Source organism: Rattus rattus, chromosome 2 (assembly GCF_011064425.1).
Source record: "Rattus rattus isolate New Zealand chromosome 2, Rrattus_CSIRO_v1, whole genome shotgun sequence".
In the NCBI taxonomy this organism is placed as follows: Eukaryota; Metazoa; Chordata; class Mammalia; order Rodentia; family Muridae; genus Rattus; species Rattus rattus.
Genome location: NC_046155.1, coordinates 104870622 through 104895849, shown reverse-complemented (window position 1 = coordinate 104895849; position 25228 = coordinate 104870622). Strand labels below are relative to the sequence as shown.

At 38.8% G+C, this 25228-nt stretch overlaps 2 protein-coding genes and 1 long non-coding RNA gene across 3 annotated transcripts in view; 1 reads left to right on the top strand and 2 right to left on the bottom strand.

Annotated features, from left to right (window-relative positions):
* Positions 1-294: 294 nt before the first annotated feature.
* Positions 295-1221, top strand: LOC116894155 (olfactory receptor 2D3-like). Its single transcript, XM_032895872.1, has one exon. It carries the CDS (start codon positions 295-297, stop codon positions 1219-1221), a length of 927 nt encoding a protein of 308 aa, XP_032751763.1.
* Positions 1222-4638: 3417 nt separating this feature from the next.
* On the bottom strand, positions 4639-5589 carry LOC116894153 (olfactory receptor 2AG2-like). Its single transcript, XM_032895871.1, has one exon. It carries the CDS (start codon positions 5587-5589, stop codon positions 4639-4641), a length of 951 nt encoding a protein of 316 aa, XP_032751762.1.
* Positions 5590-7318: 1729 nt separating this feature from the next.
* The window catches only part of LOC116894152, a 35539-nt gene continuing 17629 nt past the window's right edge, over positions 7319-25228 (bottom strand). The window contains exon 2 of the long non-coding RNA XR_004387020.1: positions 7319-8505. This is a non-coding gene — a long non-coding RNA (uncharacterized LOC116894152). The remainder of the gene's footprint in view (positions 8506-25228) is intronic.

Below are 25228 nucleotides of genomic sequence, written 5' to 3'. Positions count from 1 at the left end.
GGTGTTGAAGAAACTCTGAGATTCTAGCACTTAGAATGCTAAAGCAGGAGACTCTTGAGTCCAAGGTCAGTCTGAATTTCACAGTGAGTTCCTTTCTCAAAAAACAAAAATGAAAAAAAAATGTGCTCTTCTGGATAGAGATAAACCAGTGTGAATTTTTACAGGAACTGGCACCTAATGGGAAAGAGATGGAAGCTAAGAATTAAGAGGATACATTTGTGAATTATACACTTGTTTCCACAGGACTGAAACATTGTTTTCCTTCTGACCATAGGTAAACAGGAGTAAATATCAATGGGAGGAAGAAACCAAACTTACGTAGTTGAATTTATTCTGCTGGGACTCTCAGAGAATTCTAAAGTTCAAATCTTGCTATTCTGTATTTTCCTGGTCATCTATTTCCTTTCAGTATTTGGAAACTTGTTAATCATAATCCTTATTCATATTGACTCTCGACTTCATACACCCATGTACTTTTTTCTCAAGAACTTATCCTTTGCTGACCTCTGCTTCTCTACAAGCATCGTACCCCAGATGCTGGTACACTTCCTTTCAAAAAGGAAAACCATTTCTTTTATTGGATGCTCGATACAGATAGTTGTCTTTCTCCTAGCAGGGTGCACAGAGTGTGCTCTGCTGGCAGTTATGTCCTATGACCGGTATGTAGCTGTCTGTAAACCCTTGCACTACTCCACCATCATGACCCAGAGGCTTTGTTTCCAGTTGGCTGTAGTTTCCTGGATAAGTGGAGCATTGGCATGCTCAGTGGACAGTGCGTTTACACTGTATATCCCTTATCGGGGACAGAATGTAATTAATCACTACTTCTGTGAACCACCTGCCCTCCTAAAGCTGGCTTCAGCTGACACCTACAATGCAGAAATGGCTCTGTTTTTAGTGGGAGTGATTATCCTATTAGCTCCTGTCTCCCTCATCCTTGTCTCCTATGGGAACATCATCTCCACTGTAATCCGGATGCAGTCTAAGGAGGGAAGGCTCAAAGTCTTCTCAACCTGTGGGTCCCACCTCACTGTCGTGGTCTTCTACTATGGGTCTGGAATATTTGCCTACATGAGACCCAACTCCAAGACAATGAGTGAAAAGGATAAGGTTGTCTCTGTGTTCTATTCAGTTATGACTTCCATGTTGAATCCAATAATTTACAGCCTTAGAAACAAAGATGTGAAAGGGGCTCTCGGAAAGTTGGTTGGAAGATTGTGAACAGTCATGGGTGCTGGTGCAGAAATTTAAAAAGTACTTGGAACCTTTCAACTGACAATGTAGTTCTAGTACCTTTATTCATTCTTTCCCTTGTTTTCCTCTTTTCTCACACTTCACAAAATGAGTAAACCATATTTCTTTCCTCTGCCTCCCTTTAATGACTTATGACTCTGCTAAGTTATTAAAAATACAGGGATAATAGCTTTAGAAATTCAGTAGAATAATATGTTTACAATATGGTAGCAGAAAAGTACTCTGAAGATCAAAGGTACACATCTTATTTGAAGTCTAAGATTATTTTATGATGATTACTGTTCTTACAAAAGTTTAATTACATGGATGTATACTTTCAGTCACCATTAATGGACTAGAAAACAAACCCAAAGAAGCATGCAATATAAGCAAAGTCACAGAATGTTCAACACTGACACTGTGACAAAGAAATGAATAGACTCCAACAACATTTGCATGGACCAACACTACAGATGAAGGCTCTGACCTTCACCTTATTTCTAGGAGCTTATAGGAAAGAAGTATCTATTTACATCCTACCTCCAATGCATTCTGAACAACACAACAAGGTAGATTTGGGACAGTTTTGGACCTAGGGCACTTTGTAGTATGAAACAATGGAAAGCATCAACTACAGACTCAGCAAAACTGTATATAGGGTACCACCTGTTGCCAATACTCTTATGCTGAGAAAATAAGCAACCTATTCAGAAATAGAGATCAATAAAGATTTTATGAAGCCTGTAATAAACATCCAATCTTTAATGAACAGAAAATGTTGTACATTAACAAACACCTGGAACTTTCAATCCTTGTATAACAGAAAAAATATTAAAATTATAACTTATAGTAACTAGCATTAATAATCTTCTGGACAAACAATTCAAAGGAACTGTTTTAAGAAAACTCAATGAAATTCAGCCAACAAAACCAAACAATTTAGTACCTTACCCAGGAAACTTAACAGAAACCTAACTTTTAAATGGCAAACAGTCAGAAACCTGGGGCTAAAATGTAGAACTGAAAAGATTTAGAAAGACAAAAGAACACAACAAAAGCAGAATTCAGCAAAAAAAAACAATGAAATTTAAAGAGATATATGAAAATAATGAGAAAAATTTAAGGGAACATTGAAGTAGCATCAAAAAAAAGCACATGTTCTTGCTCTGGATTTCAAGCCTTGGAAATTTCAAGTCTATACAAAGTTTGTTCAAAGACATAAAAACAGAAAATTCCCCAAGCCTAAAAACCAAAAAAATTTCTCATTAGTGGAAGTTCAAAGAATATCAGTTATAATCGACCAAACCAAATCCACACCAAGAAAAGTATATTCTCAGAAAGTTAAGGATAAGGACAATATTTTCCAAACAGAAAGAGAAAAAATACACAAGTGTCACAGCTTGCCTGACCTAGAATTTTCAGCAGAGATGTCACAAATGGGGAGAGATGAAAGATAAATTCAGAGTTGAAAGAAAATCTTCTAATCAAAATTAATATAACAAATGAAACTATTTTTTAGAAATTAAAGATATACAAAGATATTACCAGATAAAGAAATCTAGCACAATTTATACTACTAGATGAGTTCTTCATCCTGAAGTAGTCTTTAATAGTTAAAAAAAAACCAGCAGAGATCAGAAAACTCAGTGGCATTATTATTATTATTATTATTATTATTATTATTATTAAACATGGACCATACTCCATTTATATCTTTAGTATGAAAATTGAAAACAAAACAAATATATGTCCCATGATATCTCAAGATAAAGATAGAAAGATGTAAGAGACTGATCAAAAAGTCAAAATGTAGAAAGCAATGAAATACAAATGTTGAGGGTTTTCTGATAGTTTTTCTCTTCTTTTCTTTTTTTTTCACCCTTTACCTCTATGATCATACTAAGTCACTACCATTTCAAAATTGTTTGTTGTAGTGAAAATTTTTTGATAAGCCTCATTGTAGCAACAAAGTATCCGAGCATAATGAATCATAAATAGCAAGGAAGGAATACAGCCCATTACTAGGTAAACTGATTAATGACAAAGGAAAACTATAAGAAACTAAACAGAAAGGGGAAGTAGGAAATAATGTAAATACAGTATTTGCATGGCCAGAGTTATTGGAGTATGTCCCTTTTCTATATAAATTCTCAAGTCCTAAGTTTTTACTGATTGAGATAGGCTAGGCTTCCTATCCCCTGCTTCTGATCTAAGTTTTTAAGATCAAATGCCTCTATCCTATATATCTATGTATAGTTAAATCTTCCTTACTATGGAGATTAATACCTTTGTTTCTACCATCTGGCTCTCTGCCTCTCATCTTAAGCCCTTTGTATCAGCTTTGAACCATGGGATGAAATCCCAACATGGCCTGGGGAAAATCTGTATATTCCCATCTATTCTTAAAAACAGCTAAGTCAGACTTATAAATCTCTCTCGTTTTCCCAGTGGCTTGAGGCAGGCAGCTTTATTGTCTACTTCCAATGCCTTCCTCCCAGGACTCAGGCAACCAATCAGCCTGTTTGTGAAGCAGGAATTCCCAGCATTTCTGAAATGAGGCTTTCCCTGGCAGAGGCTGTGCTCCTTCCGTTTAGTTTTGCTAGCTAGAGCCACTGACTCAGTTCTTCCCCCTGAGAAATCAGTTCTCTACACCCTAACCCCCAATCTCTATCCTTGTGTGTGTATCCCATCCCAGAATCTCTAAATAATTATAATAGTGGGTTCTCACTATTATTTAACATCTGTTGTAGTGAGGTTTTGGCTGGTTCCCAGCAAGTTGCATGCCCACATCCATCCAGGAGCTCTCTCAGATCCACAAATAGAAAAACACACACTCATACACACACACACACACACACACACACACACACACACACACACACACACACACACACAGCAGTTAATTTTAAAATGCCTTGACTAATTCAAAGTCTGATCACTCTTAAACTTCCCCTCATACCCAAGGCCCAATTGGGGAAGGGGCCAGTGGCCACTTACCCATAAACTCACATGGCTGGTTTGCTTTATTTTCTATCATTACTGTGATCCCTTCTTCCTACAGTTCTCTCCATTCTCTCTGTGTTCTACCTGCACAACTCTTGTGTGTCCCAACCCATGTACAGTCATTAGGCCCTGGTATCTTTATTGATACATCAAAATCCAATCAGGGACAAGGATCTTTCACATCTGGACCTGCAGATCCAAAACATTAGTACCAATCTCCAACAAATTTATATATGAAATTCTCAAAAATTAAGTTAAAAATTCATACCAATTACACAATAGATAATAATATGAAAGCATAGTAGTGTACATATCATCTAAGTCAGAGAAAAACATTACGGAATAATTGGTATAGCAATTTGTTTGAAGAAGGAATAGTGAGAGACAAGCTATTAATCTTTCTTAAAGGGTGGAGTGTGCTGGCAGAATATGTCTCCCCAGTACCCTTTTAAAAGCTCCAATGACCTCCCTATTCCTCAGGCTGTAAATGAGGGGATTCAGAGCTGGGGTGATGATTGTATAAAATACAGAGATGATATTGTCTTGCTTAGGACTGTGGAAGGAACTGGGCAGCACATACATGAAAGTGGCACCCCCATAAAACATCCCAACCACCGTCAAGTGGGAGGAACAGGTGACAAGAGCTTTCTTCCTCCCCTCATTTGAAGGCATGTGCAGCACAGTGAACAGAATTAGTGAGTAGGAGGCAACAATGGCAGATAGGGGGAGCAATAAGAATGTCACTCCTGTCACATAAACCATGAGCTCATATTGAGATGTATCAGCACAAGCCAACTTCAACAATGGAGGAACCTCACAGAGCAGGTGTCTGATTACCTGGGACATGCAGAAAGGGAAGTGCATTGTGTAAACTGTGTGACCTAGGGCACTAAGGGAGGCCAGGATCCACGATGTAGCCACTATGAGCCAGCAGGCCTTTGGACTCATGAAGATCATGTAGTTCAGAGGGTGACAAATGGCCACATACCTGTCATAGGCCATGAAGGCCAGAAGGAGGTCCTCTGCACCACCCAATGTCATTGCTGAAAACAATTGAAGGGCACATCCCTCAAAGGATATGTTGTTGTCTCTGAGCAGAAAATCCACAACAGTCTTGGGAGTTACAACTGATGTGAAAAGGAGGTCAATGAGAGACAGCTGCCTCAGTAGAAGGTACATGGGTACATGAAGTCGGGCATCAACTGTGATGACTAGTAATAGCAGTCCATTGCTGGTCAGTGCCAACATGTACAAGGATGCAACTATGGCACAGAGTAGTTCAGGAGAGCCACTGCCATCCAGAATCCCCTCCAGGATGAATCCACTTCCCAAGGTGGAGTTGTAGGGTTCCATTCTGAGAGGTCTTTCTGCTTCCTGGAAAACACATGCATTGTCAGTAGAAGCCTTTCTAAGGGAACTCAACCCCCTTTGGAATTACTCTAGGGCATTGACCAACAAGAATTTCATGCAGGATATTTTCTTTTCCTAGCTAAGTATAGTCTCTGATTTCTGAGTGTTTTTATTGAATTTTAGTGTATTCCCAATTAAATGGGTAGCAGCATATTGAGAACTCAAAAACATTGAGATTCTTTTTCTTAAAATATTAAATAACTTGTTCACAGACAAGTAACTTTATAGGTAGATATACTCATGTCTGTCTTCATATTAACAAACATTCTGCACATTGATTTAAACTCTTCTTCTGACTAAGGTTTGCTTGTGACTACAAGTCATATTTTAAAGATTAATTTGTGAATATTTTTATTTTCTTACTTTGGCTAGAGTTATGCCTATTCTTGATGATCTAATTGATAGATTTCTTGCCAGAGAAACCTTTGGTCCTTGAACCACATGATATCTCTTGTATTTTTCTAATGCCCTCCCCTCCTTTACTGACTACTCTGTACAAGTGAAAAGCAATGAAGTGGTAGTAGTGCTAGATTTTATCTGCAAATTGGTTAGAGTGGTACAGAAGCCATTTGCTTATGTGGAGGCAGTGGCTAGAAATTGTTTTAGGAGTGTACAAAAAATCAGATGGAGTTCTCTGAGGCACAGTGGATACCTATATTTATAGCACATGATAAATATTGTGAGTTACAAAAATAAGACAAGTTGGGCGAGGTACAAAGTCAAACCATTCTGTAGGATTTAGGGAAAGACTATGACTGTAAGCAATAGCTTACAGTTTTTACAGATCTTACCAGAAAGAAGTACTACTGCCAAATACTGAATTCACATGATAGTTCCACTTGAAGAACTTGAAAAGAAAACTAAATGAAGTGTGTGTGTGTGTGTGTGTGTGTGTGTGTGAGAGAGAGAGAGAGAGAGAGAGAGAGAGAGAGAGTCAGATTTTCCTAAGAACCAATCATGAACTCCAGTGATTCTGAAGAACTTTGAAAGCATGAATACATATCACACAGAAATATGTATCATACAATCTTGATTATTGATAGTTGAATTAAACATAAAATAGAGGTTTCAGAAAGGACTCCCCAAGGAAGTATTGCATGAGGTATTGGCTATATATGAATAGGATCTTGCTAAGGTAAAAAGCCCAGTAGTGAAAAAGGAGATGGAAGATAGCACCATGAAGGTCAGTGCATGGTGCACTGAGCAGTGCAGTGCACCCTCCTGAACTCTTCACATCCTAAACTGTGTACAGATGCCAGCCCTCTCAGTAATTACACTTCACAGTTCCTTAGTACCTAACCTTTCCATTGCTCTATGTCATATCATATGATAGCTGATACCACAGAATCAAACAGATAGAAACAGGCCTTAACACAGAAACCCTGTGGGAAGCTCTTTGTTTATCTAAACCAAGAAGAAGAAGAAAAAGACATCTTTGTGCAGTGATTCTGGCACATGTGATACTTGAAAAGATGACTTTGAGTAGATTTTATAGAAGATGTATGGATAGAAAATAAAGGGGGGAAGAATATTACATAGGACATTATTTATATTACTGTTTCAGGTCTGAAAGGAGAAGAACAGTGTTGTATTAAGGTGATATAAATGAGGTTCACTTTCCTGTGAATCAAGATTCATGCTTTCCTCCTAACCTGATTGTTGTTTTCTTTTCTTTTTTTTTTCATTTTATCCTCTAAAGAGAATGATCAGGACATGCATACAGGGCTAGTGAGAAATAATTCATTTCTGGAAAACAGCTTTGCAATATGATGACCTCACACCAAGAGCTGTCAGGAGAAGCCAAAATCACTAGGGGGCATTTCTGTGCTTAGTGGCATAGAACTTTAGGTTCTTCCTCCTAGGCTCATGCTTCTAGAAATAAGACTCCAATTAAAAATATATTCACAAATACATTGGCCATATAACTAGATTCTTCTCTAACTGGAATCATAACTTAAGAGAAGTCATTTTTTTTTAATCTATACTCTGCCACATGGCTGGCTCTATCCCAGAATTCTTTCTTTTCCTGGACATCATACATCCCATTTCCTGCCTAAGCCATAAACATTTTTAATTGACAGGTGACACATCAATACAATACACAAAATATTCTCTTCTCTTTAAATCATGTAAATAGCCAGAGAAAATTAAAGAAGTGGAGCTACCATTTTGAAAATATGTTTTCATAACTTGTCCTCTGTTTCATTGCTTAGTGTATTTAATTTTAAAAATTGTTTTCAATGGGCTTTTCTGAATTATTTTTTAATGTCAAGAAGACATGTAGGCAGAAGTAACTTAACACAGGTAACATTAGATACCCATCTTAGTAGTAATATTCATCTGGGGGGTGTTGGTTATTGAGATGCCAGGAGCTTAAGAAAATCCACAGATATGAAAAGTAAGTACTGAGTTTTATCATCCACCCAGCATCACGAATTCTAGTATCACAGGTTTACCCAAAAGGCAAAAATAATTGCAAGTATCTTCAAATGTTCAAAGTAGTTCTTATAGGTCTTGTCTAGAGTAAAGATGGAAAGACTGACATCTGAACACTGAGGAATGAGAGACTATTAGGGGCATGGAGTTTATGATGTTGCATTATAAAGCTTATAACTTGCACATATTGCCAAAATCAGGGACATAGCCCATACCTCCAACACAAGTGTTCAAAATGCTAAAGAAAAGAGTGGTTTCTTCTGCTGAGGTGCTCTTCAGATCTTGTACAGCTGACACTAAGATCACAGTCAAATGGCCCTGTAGTCATTGCTCTTCCAGTCTTTCCTGTGAAGGAGATGAGATCCAAGGCAGGGTCTTGGAAAAGAATAGGCTGAATCCCTCAGCATTTTTTCTTTCTGAGAACTGCAAGCAGACATTGATCCAGAAGGAATCAATCGTGCTTAGCTAGCTTTGAAGTACAAATCAACAGTAAGCAGAGATTCCACGCCACCCCAACTCAAAACAGCTAATCATCAAGACAGTAAACAGATCTGAATTACTTTAAATCATATCCTCAAATTCTCATATCTTCTCACCTGTAGGTGTCTATGGTATAAAAACAGCACTGTGAAAATTTTAAAAAGAGGATGTGGTATGGACAGGACTGCTTAAAGAATACCAAGAATAGCCTAGTTTCATCATCCCTTGGGCAACAATGAACCCCAAGCTTTGTCCTGAGGGAGGTTTGACAGTGACATCCTCCCAAACCACATGACCTTCCCAGTAAATGCTGCTCACAGAAACTGGATTTTAATGAATCCTCTAGGCATGTCATTTGTCATACCACTCCTGTATGTATAGCACTTTTTCTTTTTTATTGGATATTTTTATTTACATTTCAGTTGTTATTCCATTTTCCTGTTTCCCATCCATAAACCCCCTATCCCATCCCCTTCTTCTATGAGGGTGTTCCCCTACCCAACTTCCCACCTCTTCCTTCCTCTGCACTCTGATGGTCCCCTACATTGGGGGATCCAGCCTTGGCAGGACCAAGCACTTCTCCTCCCATTGGTGTCCAAAAGGCCACCCTCTGCTACATATGCAGCTGGAGCCATGGGTCAGTCTATGTGTACTGAACCATGCATGGTGGTTTAGTACCTGGGAACTCTAGTTGGTTGGTATTGCTGTTCTTATGGAGTTGCAAACCCCTTCAGCTCCTTCAATCCTTTCTCTAACTCCTCCCATGGGGACCCTGTTCTCAATTCTATGGTGGGCTATGAGCATTTGTCTCTGTATTTGTCATGCTCTTGCAGAGTCTCTCAGGAGAGAATTAAGTCAGGCTCCTGTCAGCATGCACTTCTTGGCATCAGCAATATTGTCTGGGTTTAGTGTCTGAATGTATCTCAAAGTGAGGCAGGCTCTGAATGGCCATTCCTTCAGTCTCTGCTCCAAACTTTGTCTCCATATCTCCTCCTATGAATATTTTGTACCCCCTTCTAAGAAGGACTAAAGCAGTCACATTTTGGTAGTCCTTCTTCTTGAGCTCCATGTTGTGGTCTGTAGACTGTATCTTGGGTAATCCCAGGTTTTGGGTTAATATACACTTAATAGTAACAGTGGTTTTTGTGATTGGGCTACTTCACTCAGGATGATATTTCCTAGTTCTGTCCATTTGTGTAAGAATTCCAGGAAGTCATTGTTTTTAATAGCTGAGTGGTACTCCATTAGAAAGGATGCCCTGTAGCTCCTGTGAGTGCTCTAATCTCCATTTTTTGTGCCTCTTGTGAGACTTAGTAAGATTCAAGAAAAACTCAGATACATTAGCTAATATCAGTTTGTCTTCCATTTATCTTTAAACAGGATTGACACTGAGTTATTGGACCTTACTACTCTGGCTCAATCCTGATTCTCCACTCTACCCACTCTTTCAAGTGCTCATGTGGTCATGTGCTTGTAATTTGTCACTATAGGGCTCAGATCCTCAGAGTTCTAGAGTAATACACCAAAAGCACCTAAACCAATGAGAGTAAGACGGATCAAGAAGACATCACACATTCTGGGCCCTACCCTCCAAGTTTAGCCAGGAGCCCAGGGAGGCCTCCCCTTCTCTAAGAAGAGGGATGTGGGATGGGAAGAGGGAAAGAGAAAGGGAGGGAGTGGGAGGAGAGGAAGGAGAAGAAACTTGATTTGGTGTAAATAAATAAATTTTAAAAGTTTGGAAGTGATCATATAGGAACTGGCCAGAGAGGGTTTCTTCCTGAAACCACTGTAACTGCAGCTCAGAAGACTGAAAGAAGTGGGACTCACTCCACTCAAATGAAGAAAAGAAAGCTATTGTAAAAAGTGCATGGGAAAATGGACACTCTTTGAACAATGATCCTTTAAAATCAGTATTAAGAAAGAATTGTCTTTCATTTGTTTATTATTGAAAATAAATAATAGAAAACTTTTGACTAACATGTAACTAAAATTTCCCTTTTGTTAATTGTTAAGTTTAATGCATGTATAATCTTATACTATGGAAACTTAACAGGACAAATATTTTCCCCATTGGTCATCTCCTGAGCCTTTGAAATAGAGAAAACATCTGACAATACACTGTAACTGATCTATTCTTAATATAACTGTAAATAGTCAAGTAAATTGGCAGTTGTAATTTTTTACCTTTTGCTAGTCTCCAATAACTACACAGAGAAATTGAAATTTATTTAAAACTGCACCTCAATAACTGAGTGGTTAAAAGATGTACCTTTACTTTCTATGCTAATCTGTGTACTTACCAGCCCTATTGCATGATAGTTGCATATTATCATTGACCTGGGTCTTTAGGCTTCTGACATGTTTCTATGACCTCTCTCTCTGAACCCCTTGCTCACGGCTCCAAATCCTCCATACTCTGATCAGAATCTCCCTCTCTCCTTCCCTCCTTCCTCAGGTTGGCAGATATCCCACCCTATTCTGCCTAACCACTGTGTGATCTGTATTTATTGACAAGGCAGAGAATAAATTGTGAGGAAGTCAGGTGCTAGTCATGAGATTTAGCTGCAGTCCAGGCGCCATCTTGGGTGGCTGCCGTCACACCCACTCTCCACATTGTCGCTTCTGTCTATAAATGGTAAGAATTGTTTACACAAACTTAAGACAGGAGATTCTTGGTATAAGCATTACAATGACATGTCAGGATTGAAACAAGATATGAGGGCAGAGAAACCAGTATTTAAATAACACAAGAGTAACTTTACACAATGTATGTAAACATTATGCCTAAATTACCTTGTTATTTAAAGGACATAACACTGGGAGGGCTCACTTTGCTTTTACTATGCTGGTAGAAACCAGATGTGGAGATTGATCTGAATACTTAGGTAGAATGGGTTAAATTATAATGTTTGTGCTAATAAGGATAATTGTTATCTTTGTGTAAGAGAGCACTACCTGACTCAAGTTAAATGCTTTGCCTTGGATAAAACACAGAATCCAGTGAAAATATTGCATTCTAGCTTCAGTACAGGATAAGAACATGTAGGGGTGAAATACTGACCAGAAGATATAGGAACAGGCCCATCCAAAACTTCTCACTCCTCTTCATGTCTCACATTACAGAGGATAGATTCCCTCTCATAAAATGAAATCATGACATTTGTGCCTACAGCCTAAGTGTCTCAAATAACAGATTGAAAAACAGCAATTACTCTAAAGTCATTGTCTCCCAATGTGGCATATGGTGACACTATGGACAAGGGAACATCTACCCAGGCCTACCACCCAAGAGGAACCTACAGACTGGATCAATTCTTTCTATTCTCTGGCCTTCAATTCTCCTCCTCATGGAAAAGCTAATCCCAGTGTAACAAAGCCATATCTTGGTTCTTTGTTTTCAATATTGACTCTATAGGAGTTACCAAGGGAATACCCACAAAACATTAAAGCTAGAAACTAAATATTTTCAAAATTCTAATTGGCTATATTGTGGTGGTCAACAGTAACCAAGAATATAAAAGTAAGATTTTTAGAGTAAATATACAGTCAGCACATACCACCAAATAATTTTGGAAAAAAAGAATACACTTGACATGAATCTAGCAGTAAAGGGAGGATTTTGTATTCTGTTTGTAGATGATCTTGCACCTCTATTCCCCATGTGGTGATTGGTGCTTTTAAACTATTGGTGGTGGTGGCGGTGTTTTTTTTTTTTTTTTTTTTTTTTTTTTTTTTTTTTTTTTTTTTTTTTTTTTTTTTTTTTTTTTTTTTTTTTTTTCAATTTTTTTTTTTTTTACAAACATATTTCACAATTTTTTTTTTATTAACTTGAGTATTTCTTATATACATTTCGAGTGTTATTCCCTTTCCCGGTTTCCGGGCAAACATCCACTTCCCCCCTCCCCTTCCTTATGGGTGTTCCCCTCCCCACCCTCACCCCATTGCCGCCCTCCCCCCAACAGTCTGGTTCACTGGGGGTTCAGTCTTAGCAGGACCCAGGGTTTCCCCTTCCACTGGTGCTCTTACTAGGATATTCATTGCTACCTATGAGGTCAGAGTCCAGGGTCAGTCCATGTATAGTCTTTAGGTAGTGGCTTAGTCCCTGGAAGCTCTGGTTGCTTGCCATTGTTGTACATATGGGGTCTCAAGCCCCTTCAAGCTCTTCCAGTTCTTTCTCTGATTCCGTCAACAGGGGTCCTATTCTCAGTTCAGTGGTTTGCTGCTGGCATTCGCCTCTGTATTTGCTGTATTCTGGCTGTGTCTCTCAGGATCAATCTACATCCGGCTCCTGTCGGTCTGCAATTCTTTGCTTCATCCATCTTGTCTAATTGGGTGGCTGTATATGTATGGGCCACATGTGGGGCAGGCTATGAATGGGCCTTCCTTCAGTCTCTGTTTTAATCTTTGCCTCTCTCTTCCCTGCCAAGGGTATTCTTGTTCCCTTTTTAAAGAAGGAGTGAAGCATTCACATTTTGATCATCCGCCTTGAGTTTCATTTGTTCTAGGCATCTAGGGTAATTCAAGCATTTGGGCTAATAGCCACTTATCAATGAGTGCATACCATGTATGTCTTTCTGTGATTGGGTTTACCTCACCAGGATGATATTTTTCCAGTTCCAAACATTTGCCTACGAATTTCATTAAGTCGTTGTTTTTGATAGCTGAGTAATATTCCATTGTGTAGATGTACCACATTTTCTGTATCCATTCCTCTGTTGAAGGGCATCTGGGTTCTTTCCAGCTTCTGGCTATTATAAATAAGGCTGCGATGAACAGAGTGGAGCACGTGTCTTTTTTATATGTTGGGGCATCTTTTGGGTATATGCCCAAGAGAGGTATAGCTGGATCCTCAGGCAGTTCAATGTCCAATTTTCTGAGGAACCTCCAGAATGATTTCCAGAATGGTTGTACCAGTCTGCAACCCCACCAAAAATGGAGGAGTGTTCCTCTTTCTCCACATCCTCGCCAGCATCTGCTGTCACCTGAGTTTTTGATCTTAGCCATTCTCACTGGTGTGAGGTGAAATCTCAGGGTTGTTTTGATTTGCATTTCCCTTATGACTAAAGATGTTGAACATTTTTTAGGTGTTTTCAGCATTCGCATTCCTCAGCTGTGAATTTTTTGTTTAGCTCTGAACCCCATTTTTAATAGGGTTATTTTGTCCCTGCATGGTCTAACTTTTTGAGTTCTTTGTATATTTTGGATATAAGGCCTCTATCTGTTGTAGGATTGGTAAAGATCTTTTCCCAATCTGTTGGTTGCCGTTTTGTCCTAACCACAGTGTCCTTTGCCTTACAGAAGCTTTGCAGTTTTATGAGATCCCATTTGTCGATTCTTGATCTTAGAGCATAAGCCATTGGTGTTTTGTTCAGGAAATTTTTTCCAGTGCCCATGTGTTCCAGATGCTTCCCTAGTTTTTCTTCTATTAGTTTGAGTGTGTCTGGTTTGATGTGGAGGTCCTTGATCCACTTGGACTTAAGCATTGTACAGGGTGATAAGCATGGATCGATCTGCATTCTTCTACATGTTGACCTCAAGTTGAACCAGCACCATTTGCTGAAAATGCTATCTTTTTTCCGATGGATGGTTTTGGCTCCTTTGTCAAATATCAAGTGACCATAGGTGTGTGGGTTCATTTCTGGGTCTTCAATTGTATTCCATTGGTCTATCTGTCTGTCTCTGTACCAATACCATGCAGTTTTTATCACTATTGCTCTGTAATACTGCTTGAGTTCAGGGATAGTGATTCCCCCTGAAGTCCTTTTATTGTTGAGGATAGTTTTAGCTATCATGGGTTTTTTGTTATTCCAGATGAATTTGCAAATTGTTCTGTCTAACTCTTTGAAGAATTGGATTGGTATTTTGATGTGGATTGCATTGAATCTGTAGATTGCTTTTGGTAAAATGGCCATTTTTACTATATTAATCCTGCCAATCCATGAGCATGGGAGATCTTTCCATCTTCTGATGTCTTCTTCAATTTCTTTCTTCAGAGTCTTGAAGTTCTTGTTGTACAAATCTTTCACTTGCTTGGTTAAAGTCACACAGAGGTACTTTATATTATTTGGGGCTATTGTGAAGGGTGTCGTTTCCCTAATTTCTTTATTGGCTTGTCTACCTTTTGGGTAAGAAAGGCTACTGATTAATTTGAGTTAATTTTATACCCAGCCACTTTGCTGAAGTTGTTTATCAGCTTTAGTAGTTCTCTGGTGGAACTTTTGGGATCACTGAAATATACTATCATATCATCTGCAAATAGTGATATTTTGACTTCTTCTTTTCCGATCTGTATCCCTTGACCTCTTTTTTTGTTGTCTGATTGTTGCTCTGGCTAGAACTTCAAGAACTATATTGAATAAGTAGGGAGAGAGTGGGCAGCCTTGTCTAGTCCCTGATTTTAGTGGGATTGCTTCAAGTTTCTCTCCATTTAGTTTAATGTTAGCCACTGGTTTGCTGTATATGGCTTTTACTATGTTTAGGTATGGGCCTTGAATTCCTATTCTTTCCAGGACTTTTATCATGAAGGGGTGTTGAATTTTGTCAAATGCTTTCTCAGCATCTAATGAAATGATCATGTGGTTTTGTTCTTTCAGTTTGTTTATATAATGGATCACGTTGATGGTTTTCCGTATATTAAACCATCCCTGCATGCCTGGAATGAAGCCTACTTGATCATGGTGGATGATTGTTTTGATGTGCTCTTGGATTCGGTTTGCCAGAATTTTGTTGAGTATTTTTGCGTCGATGTTCATAAGGGAAATTGGTCTGAAGTTCTCTTTCTTTGTTGGGTCTTTGTGTGGTTTAGGTATAAGAGTAATTGTGGCTTCATAGAAGGAGTTCGGTAGTGCTCCATCTGTTTCAATTTTGTGGAATAGTTTGGATAATATTGGTATGAGGTCTTCTATGAAGGTCTGATAGAATTCTGCACTAAACCCGTCTGGACCTGGGCTCTTTTTGGTTGGGAGACCTTTAATGACTGCTTCTATTTCGTTAGGAGTTATGGGGTTGTTTAACTGGTTTATCTGTTCCTGATTTAACTTCGGTACCTGGTATCTGTCTAGGAAATTGTCCATTTCCTGCAGATTTTCAAGTTTGTTGAATATAGGCTTTTATAGTAAGATCTAATGATTTTTTGAATTTCCTCTGAATCTGTAGTTATGTCTCCCTTTTCATTTCTGATTTTGTTAATTTGGACACACTCTCTGTGTCCTCTCGTTAGTCTGGCTAAGGGTTTATCTATCTTGTTGATTTTCTCAAAGAACCAACTTTTGGTTCTGTTGATTCTTTGTATGGTCCTTTTTGTTTCTACTTGGTTGATTTCAGCTCTGAGTTTGATTATTTCCTGCCTTCTACTCCTCCTGGGTGTATTTGCTTCTTTTTGTTCTAGAGCTTTTAGGTGTGCTGTCAAGCTGCTGACATATGCTCTTTCTTGTTTCTTTCTGCAGGCACTCAGCGCTATGAGTTTTTCTCTTAGCACAGCTTTCATTGTGTCCCATAAGTTTGGGTATGTTGTACCTTCATTTTCATTAAATTCTAAAAAGTTTTTAATTTCTTTCTTTATTTCTTCCTTGACCAGGTTATCATTGAGTAGAGCATTGTTCAATTTCCACATATATGTGGGCATTCTTCCCTTATTGTTATTGAAGACCAGTTTTAGGCCGTGGTGGTCCGATAGCACGCATGGGATTATTTCTATCTTTCTGTACCTGTTGAGGCCCGTTTTTTGACCAATTATATGGTCAATTTTGGAGAAAGTACCATGAGGAGCTGAGAAGAAGGTATATCCTTTTGCATTAGGGTAGAACGTTCTATAAATATCCGTTAAGTCCATTTGGCTCATGACTTCTCTTTGTCTGTCTACGTCTCTGTTTAATTTCTGTTTCCATGATCTGTCCATTGATGAGTGTGGAGTGTTGAAATCTCCTACTATTATTGTGTGAGGTGCAATGTGTGTTTTGAGCTTTAGTAAGGTTTCTTTTATGTATGTAGGTGCCCTTGTATTTGGGGCATAGATATTTAGGATTGAGAGTTCATCTTGGTGGATTTTTCCTTTGATGAATATAAAGTGTCCTTCCTTATGTTTTTTGATGACTTTTAGTTGAAAATTGACTTTATTTGATATTAGAATGGCTACTCCAGCTTGCTTCTTCCGACCATTTGCTTGGAAAGTTGTTTTCCAGCCTTTCACTCTGAGGTAGTGTCTGTCTTTGTCTCTGAGGTGTGTTTCCTGTAGGCAGCCGAATGCAGGGTCCTCGTTGCATATCCAGTTTGTTAATCTATGTCTTTTTATTGGGGAGTTGAGGCCATTGATGTTGAGAGATATTAAGGAATAGTGATTATTGCTTCCTGTTATATTCATATTTGGATGTGTTATGTTTGTGTGCTTTTCTTCTCTTTGTTTTGTTGCCAAGATGATTAGTTTCTTGCCTCTTCTTGGGTATAGCTTGCCTCCTTATGTTGGGCTTTACCATTTATTATCCTTTGTAGTGCTGGATTTGTAGAAAGATATTGTGTAAATTTGGTTTTGTCATGGAATATCTTGGTTTCTCCATCTATGTTAATTGAGAGTTTTGCAGGATACAGTAGCCTGGGCTGGCATTTGTGTTCTCTTAGGGTCTGTATGACATCAGTCCAGGATCTTCTGGCCTTCATAGTTTCTGGCGAAAAGTCTGGTGTGATTCTGATAGGTCTGCCTTTATATGTTACTTGACATTTTTCCCTTACTGCTTTTAATATTCTTTCTTTATTTTGTGCATTTGGTGTTTTGACTATTATGTGACGGGAGGTGTTTCTTTTCTGGTCCAATCTATTTGGAGTTCTGTAGGCTTCTTGTATGCCTATGGGTATCTCTTTTTTTAGGTTAGGGAAGTTTTCTTCTATGATTTTGTTGAAGATTTTTACTGGTCCTTTGAGCTGGGAGTCTTCACTCTCTTCTATACCTATTATCCTTAGGTTTGATCTTCTCATTGAGTCCTGGATTTCCTGTATGTTTTGGACCAGTAGCTTTTTCCGCTTTACAATATCTTTGACAGTTGAGTCAATGATTTCTATGGAATCTTCTGCTCCTGAGATTCTCTCTTCCATCTCTTGTATTCTGTTGGTGAAGCTTGTATCTACAGCTCCTTGTCTCTTCTTTTGGTTTTCTATATCCAGGGTTGTTTCCATGTGTTTTTCTTGATTGCTTCTATTTCCATTTTTAATTCCTTCAACTGTTTGATTGTGTTTTCCTGGAATTCTTTCAGGGATTTTTGTGTCTCCTGTCTATGGGCTTCTACTTGTTTATTTATGTTTTCCTGGAATTCTTTCAGGCATTTTTGCGATTCCTCTCTGTAGGCTTCTACTTGTTCTCTAAGGGAGTTCTTCACGTCTTTCTTGAAGTCCTCCAGCATCATGGTCAAATATGATTTTGAATCTAGATCTTGCTTTTCTGGTGTGTTTGGATATTCCATGTTTGTTTTGATGGGAGAATTGGGCTCCGATGATGTCATGTATTCTTGGTTTCTGTTGCTTGGGTTCCTGTGCTTGCCTCTCGCCATCAGATTATCTCTAGTGTTACTTTGTTCTGCTATTTCTGACAGTGGCTAAACTGTCCTATAGGCCTGTGTGTCAGGAGTGCTGTAGACCTGTTTCCCTCTCTTTCAGTCAGTTATGGGGACAGAGTGTTCTGCTTTCGGGCGTGTAGTTTTTCCTCTCTACAGGTCTTCAGCTGTTCCTGTGGACCTGTGCCTTGAGTTCACCTGGCAGGTCACTTGCAGCAGAAAAGTTGGTCTTACCTGTGGTCCCGAGGCTCAAGTTCGCTCACGGGGTGCTGCCCACTGGCTCTCCGCAGTGGCAGCAACCAGGAAGATCTGTGCCGCCCCTTCCGGGAGCCTCCGTGCACCAGGGTTCCAGATGGATTTTGGTGTTTTCCTCTGGAATCAGTAATGTGTGCAGAGAGCAGTCTCTTCTGGTTTCGCAGGCGTGTCTGCCTCTCTACAATCACATTTTTGAATATGTGATTACTAGTTATTAGAACACTTTCAGGGTTTTTAATATTTTATTATTTTCTCAACAAAAAACAGCTCCTGGTTTTGCTGATTCTTTTTTTAATTTTTTATTAGGTATATTGATTTATTTACATTTCAAAGGTTATTCCCCTTCCCGGTTTCCTGACAATAAGTCCCCATTCCCTCCCCTCCTCCTCCCCCTCCCCCATAAAGGTATTCCCTCTATATATCCCACATATTGCCCCACATATTCCTCTGCATTGGGGGTCTGACTTTAGCATGACCAAGGGCTTCCACTTCCCCTGATGTCCCAACAAGACTATTCTCTGCTACATATGCAGTTGGAGCCCTGGGTCAGTTCATGTACAGTCTTTCGGTAGTGGTTTTGTCCCTGGAAACTTTGGATGGTTCGCATTGTTGTTTTTATGGTGTTGCAAGCTCCTTCAACTCTTTCAATACTTCCTCTAATTCACCCCAATGGGGTTCTATTCTCAGATCAGTGGTTTGCTGCTAGCATTGACCTCTGTATTGGAATGCTCTGGATGTGTCTCTCAGGAAAGATCTGTATCTGGTACATTTCAGTGTGCATTTTCTTGCTACATTAATCTTATCGAGTTTTGGTGGCTGTATATATATATGGGCCACATGAGAGTCAGGCTCTGAATGGCCATTCCTTAAGTCGCTGCTCTTAACTTTGCTTCCATATCCAGCCCCAAGAGCAGACATAAGACCAACTTTTCTGCTCCAAGTGATCTGCCTGGTGGACTCAGGATACATGCCAACAGGAACAGCTGAAAACCAGTAGACAGGAAAGACTACAGGCCTGAAAGAAGAACACTCTGTTCCCATAAACGGCTAAAAGAAAACAGGAAAACAGGTCTACAGCACTCCTAACACACAGGACTATAGAATGGTCTAGCCACTGTCAGAAATAGCAGAACAAGGTAACACCAGAGACAACCTGATGGTGAGAGGCAAGTGCAAGAATCCAAGCAACAGAAACCAAGACTACATGGCATCATCGGAGCCCAATTCTCCCACCAAAGCAAACACTGAATATCCAAACACCCCAGAAAAGCAAAATCTTGTTTTTAAATCCCTTTTGTTTATAATGATGGAGGACTTCAAGAAAGACAAAAAGAACTCCCTTAGAGAAACGCACAAAATCATAAATAAACAAGGAGAAGCCTACAGAGAGGAATCACAAAAATCCCTGAAAGAATTACAGGAAAACACAATCAAACAGGTGAAGGAATTAAAAATGGAAATAGAAGCAATAAAGAAAGCACAAGGGGAGACAATCCTGGATATAGAATACCAAAGAAAGAGACAAGGAGCCGTAGATACAAGCATCACCAACAGGATACAAAAGATAGAAGAGAGAATCTCAGGAGCAGAAGATTCCATAGAAATCATCGGTGTTGTTCTCGGGAGAAAATTGTCATTAAAATCATAGTGCCAGGCCTGGAATACCTTCCCACAAATTATTGGTCAGTAGGGTTCAAAGATCTCCAAATTAGTGCAGGCCACTTCTCTTGCTCTTTGTTACTCACTGGAAATTATATAATAATATATATTGCTGAAGAAACCATGAATGCTGACTGAACAACACAGAAAAGTCTCAAACAGATCAAAAATATCTCCAATACTGTCTAGAGAGTAGTAGACTATATAAAGAAGAGTTCAGGATGGAGAAAAACCATAAATGGTCTTACCTACTGTTGGACTATGGATACTATAATACTGACATGTGAGGAAAGACATCATAGGTCCATTAGGGTTATGACTGTGAGTGACAAACCATTCTATGATTTTGAGTTCTGACCCACAGATTGTTAATTCATGCAGACATGATACTCTAAACATGATCTAATGTTCATATCTGCAGAGGGAAGAGTCCCTAGGGTAGAACTTAGTATTACTATTTCAAACCATAATTATATTGTGAAATTGCCTTCTCAACATTTGTGTGTACAGTCATAGACTTGGGTTGTCCTCAGCTTTGATCATAGAAGTTACTTTTCACAGAAGGCATAAGTCAATGTAGAGAATAAGTGGTCAAAGGACTGATCAAAGGTGATAATGAGTGCTCAGCTCTAAATGGAACCTCTTTATTAACCTCAATAACAATACTCAGGGGACATTCTGGATAAGGAGAATAAAAGAATGTAAGAGCCAATGAATAGGGAGTGGGCTGTGAAATGCAGTCCTCTGGACACAGTACAGCATGTACGCATGGACTTTCAGAAATGATAGTTCTTGAACAAAATTGCAAAAATACCAACTCACCCAAAATTCAAGCCTAGAAGGGCAAGGAGTTCTTACCTCTCACTAAGAAGTTTCTTGCCATTTGATAACTTATAAAGGTAGGACAATAATTCTTCTTTGAAGATGTGGAAACTGGTAGGATTCTCACGTCCATTGGATAACCACATACTCATGTACATAGGGATAGCACTATTTGGTTTTAAAGGTTGATAAAAAAGAAAACATGGTATATTGTGGTAATCTATGAGGAGATGGAGAAAGGAAATTGAGGATATGTGTTTTCTTGAATACATTTATAAAATTTTCAAAGAATAATTTTTCACAATTAAAATATTTTTCTTCACCTAAAGAAATGTTCAACATCGTTAGTCATAAGGGAAATGCAAATCAAAACAACCCTGAGATTTCACCTCACACCAGTGAGAATGGCTAAGATCAAAAACTCAGGTGACAGCAAATGCTGGCGAGGATGTGGAGAAAGGGGAACACTCCTCCATTGTTGGTGGGGTTGCAGACTGCTACAACCATTCTGGAAATCAGTCTGGAGGTTCCTCAGAAAATTGGACATTGAACTGCCTGAGGATCCAGCTATACCTCTCCTGGGCATATACCCAAAAGATGCCCCAACATATAAAAAAGACATGTGCTCCACTATGTTCATAGCAGCCTTATTTATAATAGCCAGAAGCTGGAAAGAACCCAGATGCCCTTCAACAGAGGAATGGATACAGAAAATGTGGTACATCTACACAATGGAATATTACTCAGCTATCAAAAACAATGACTTTATGAAATTCGTAGGCAAATGGTTGAACTGGAAAATATCATCCTGAGTGAGCTAACCTAATCACAGAAAGACATACATGGTATGTACTCATTGATAAGTGGCTATTAGCCCAAATGCTCGAATTACCTAGATGCCTAGAACAAATGAAACTCAAGACGGATGATCAAAAAAGTGAATGCATATCGCCCTGAGAGACACAGCCAGAATACAGCAAATACAGAGGCGTATGCCAGCAGGAAACCACTGAACTGAGAACAGGACCCCCATTGAAGGAATCAGAGAAAGAACTGAAGAGCTTGAAGGGCTTGAGACCCCATATGTACAACAATGCCAAGCAACCAGAGCTTCCAGGGACTAAGCCACTACCTAAAGACTATACATGGACTGACCCTGGACTCTGACCTCATAGGTAGCAATGAATATCCTAGTAAGAGCACCAGTGGAAGGGGAAGCCCTGGGTCCTGCTAAGACTGAACCCCAGTGAACTAGACTGTTGGGGAGAGGGAAGCAAGGGGGGGAGGGTTGGGAGGGGAACACCCATAAGGAAGGGGAGGGGGGAGGGGGATGTTTGCCCGGAAACCGGGAAAGGGAATAACACTCTAAATGTATATAAGAAATACTCAAGTTAATAATAATAAAATATATATATATAAAAAAAAAGATTGAATACTGGCCATATTTTCCAGACTCTCCTTGGCCTTTCAGCATAAGAGTGTATGAGTCACATCTTAAACATAAAGAATTTAAAACACACAAAAAAATATTTTTCTTTATCATTTTTGTTAGCACTTTAATTTTTGTAAGTTGTTTAATAATTTTGAACAATATATCATATATTCTCCCTCTCTCTGTTACTCCCAAATCCATCACTTCTCCCTCTTCCACACAAAACCCATCAAATATGGTTGGTATTTGTGACATACACCTAAATGTGTTGCCTTCCCATATAGTATGGTCAACCCAGCAAAGGTCATACCCTTGATGAAAACTGACTCTATATTTCCCAGCAGTCATAAATTACCAATAGGTACCTAGCTAGTACTGGAGCTTCATACCTAACTCCCCTCCCCATGTTTAGATTTTGTCTGTCTTGATCTTGACCAAGCCCTGCATATGCTACCTCAACTGCTGCAAACCCACATGTACTACTTCCCTACTGATTCCAGGAAACACTATTTCCTTATGGAGATCTACTTCTGGTTCTAATAATCATTCTAAACTTTCTTCCACAATGATACCAGAGCTTTGGAAGAAGGTATGGGATAGAAGTGTTTCCTTTAGGAATGACAACTCTGTAGTCTCTTATTTTTTGTCCCTTGACCATTTTTAGTCTGTGTGTTGTCATCAACTACAAATAAAAACTTCTCTGATGAGAAACTATGGGTATAATGACAAATCCCTGGTAATTGGTCTAATACTCTGCTCATTTATAGTATAGTATATTAAGTTTTACCCTAGGGACTGTGACCTATCTAGCCACAGATTCTTGGCTATGATTTTAGTGACAGAGACTGATTTCAATTTGTGATATGGGCTTTAAATCCAATCAGAAAATGGTTGGCTACTCTAAAGACATTGTTCAATTATTGCATGAGTAGGCATGGCTTGCCAGGATGGTTATTGTATCCTATAGGGGTCACACATCTGTAGGATTGATGATGTAAACATGTTTTTGGAGAAATTATATGGAAGTACTACATCTACATAACTCACACCATTACCCACTCCTTAGGTTTGTAGTTCTATTTTCTAAGCATTTTAAGACTTATCTCCATTGTCCTATTACTTACTGTCAATGATAGGCTATTCTCATCTATATGTGTTTATATAGTGGATATTTGTCTCTGAAAGCACTTAATTGATTTTTATTAATGTTGACTTTCCATAACTCTAATACTGAATGGATTTCTTTCTATTTTCATGCCTAATAAAAAGAAAACGTAACTCTTTCTCTAGCCATAACTCATGGCACCAAGATATGAACACATACAGAAACCACACTGGATTACCAGAAGACAATGCAAATATCCCACATCTGCAACTACCTAGAGAAGCTATGCTGAATTGAAACAAAATAAGGAAAGTAGCATTCCACAAATACTGAGAAGAGGACATTAGGTTCAAGAATAGAAGGATGATCAAAAAGGGACATTTGTGGTTCTATTCAGTCACTACTTTTCATTTAGAACTACATAAAAACTATGCAGTCTGGAGAGGTCTTGGAATTTGTGTCCTTAATCTCATCAGATGGGAGGGTAAAGAAACTGGACCCTATATTCAAGGGAAAGAGAAACCTAGAGCCTCAGAGCTCATTTAGTAACAAAAGACTTCAGGAAAGGCAAGCCAGAAAATACACCCAAGAGGACTCATTAATTGTTTTGAGACAAATATTTTCAAGGAGGTCATTTGAGATAAGATATAAGTCCATCTAATCTATGCATAGAATGATGAAGAAATAGGTTCTTGGGAATAGAAAACAAGGCCCCAGGGATAATTAATACCACTAGACAGGGACCTTTGAGCTTTTGATCAAGTTTTCTACTTCCTTAACCACGACTTTGATATTGACAGCAGAAACATGGTAACCTCCGTGTGATACACAAGAACAGTCTGAAGACTAATAGGAAGCTACAGCATCTGGCTCACTCCATGTAAGTTGTTTCAGTTGACTGTTTCTAGTAATTCTGCTCAGGTGTGAGAACAGGAGAGACATTTTGTTGCTGCATTTGACACTAACCAAAATCTGTTAGCTGCTTGGCTGACCCCATGTTCATTTCCAGAGATGTTTGCAGACGAAAGGAGTTAATAACACATCCTTTACACCTGACAAGATGGGTTCATACTATACTGTACCAGTGTAGGAAAACTTAAATCCCAAACTTTTGAAGGAACCACATCTCCCCTCCATGTTTGTGATTAAATATCCTCAGTTGACAAACAATCCAATGTGAAGCCAGGATCCAGGCAGCTAGGATTCCTACCACCCAAGGTAGGAAATTTTATCTCCTTTAAAGACATCTGTGTAACTTTTAAGTATTTTGAGTCAAGAAAGAGTCCAGAGTAATACTTAAGGTGATAAACTGACATTTCTCAGGCTTTCTAGTGCTTTAAATTCATGACTTTGCCAGTATATCTACTTTTGATTTTTGAACATGAAAAGAGTATCATTAGGACCAATTGATTCCACATCATAGTCTAGACTTGAACAATACCTTCCAGGAAGGAACCTCAGCATAGACCATTAGACCCTGTAGATGTCCCTGGTTTCTGATAATATCTGTAAGATAGATGAATGCCCCCAAAGGACTACCTGATTTAATGTGAAACTTGTTCCACATTCTCATATCTTTTAATTCTCAAAATAGTAATTGCCTCAAGATAAGATAATGAAGACTTGAAATATTAATATAAATATGCCAAGATGTAGCTACATGACTTACACAAGATGTTTCATTTTCACGTTCTCTAGGACTTCATGCTCTGGGTTGGCTTCATCTGTCCTGTTCCATGCCGTGCAGCAAGGCTCTTTTCAATCTTAGAAGCCTCCCCATACTAGCTTCTCCATGGCTTTTGGTGCCATACTACAATACCAGCTTCCTAAAAAGGAAGCTTGCCTACCTATTTT

Coding starts and splice junctions, on each gene's coding strand:
- LOC116894155 (XM_032895872.1), top strand. CDS start 295: ATGGGAGGAAGAAACCAAACTTACGTAGTTGAATTTATTCTGCTGGGA.
- LOC116894153 (XM_032895871.1), bottom strand. CDS start 5,589: ATGGAACCCTACAACTCCACCTTGGGAAGTGGATTCATCCTGGAGGGG.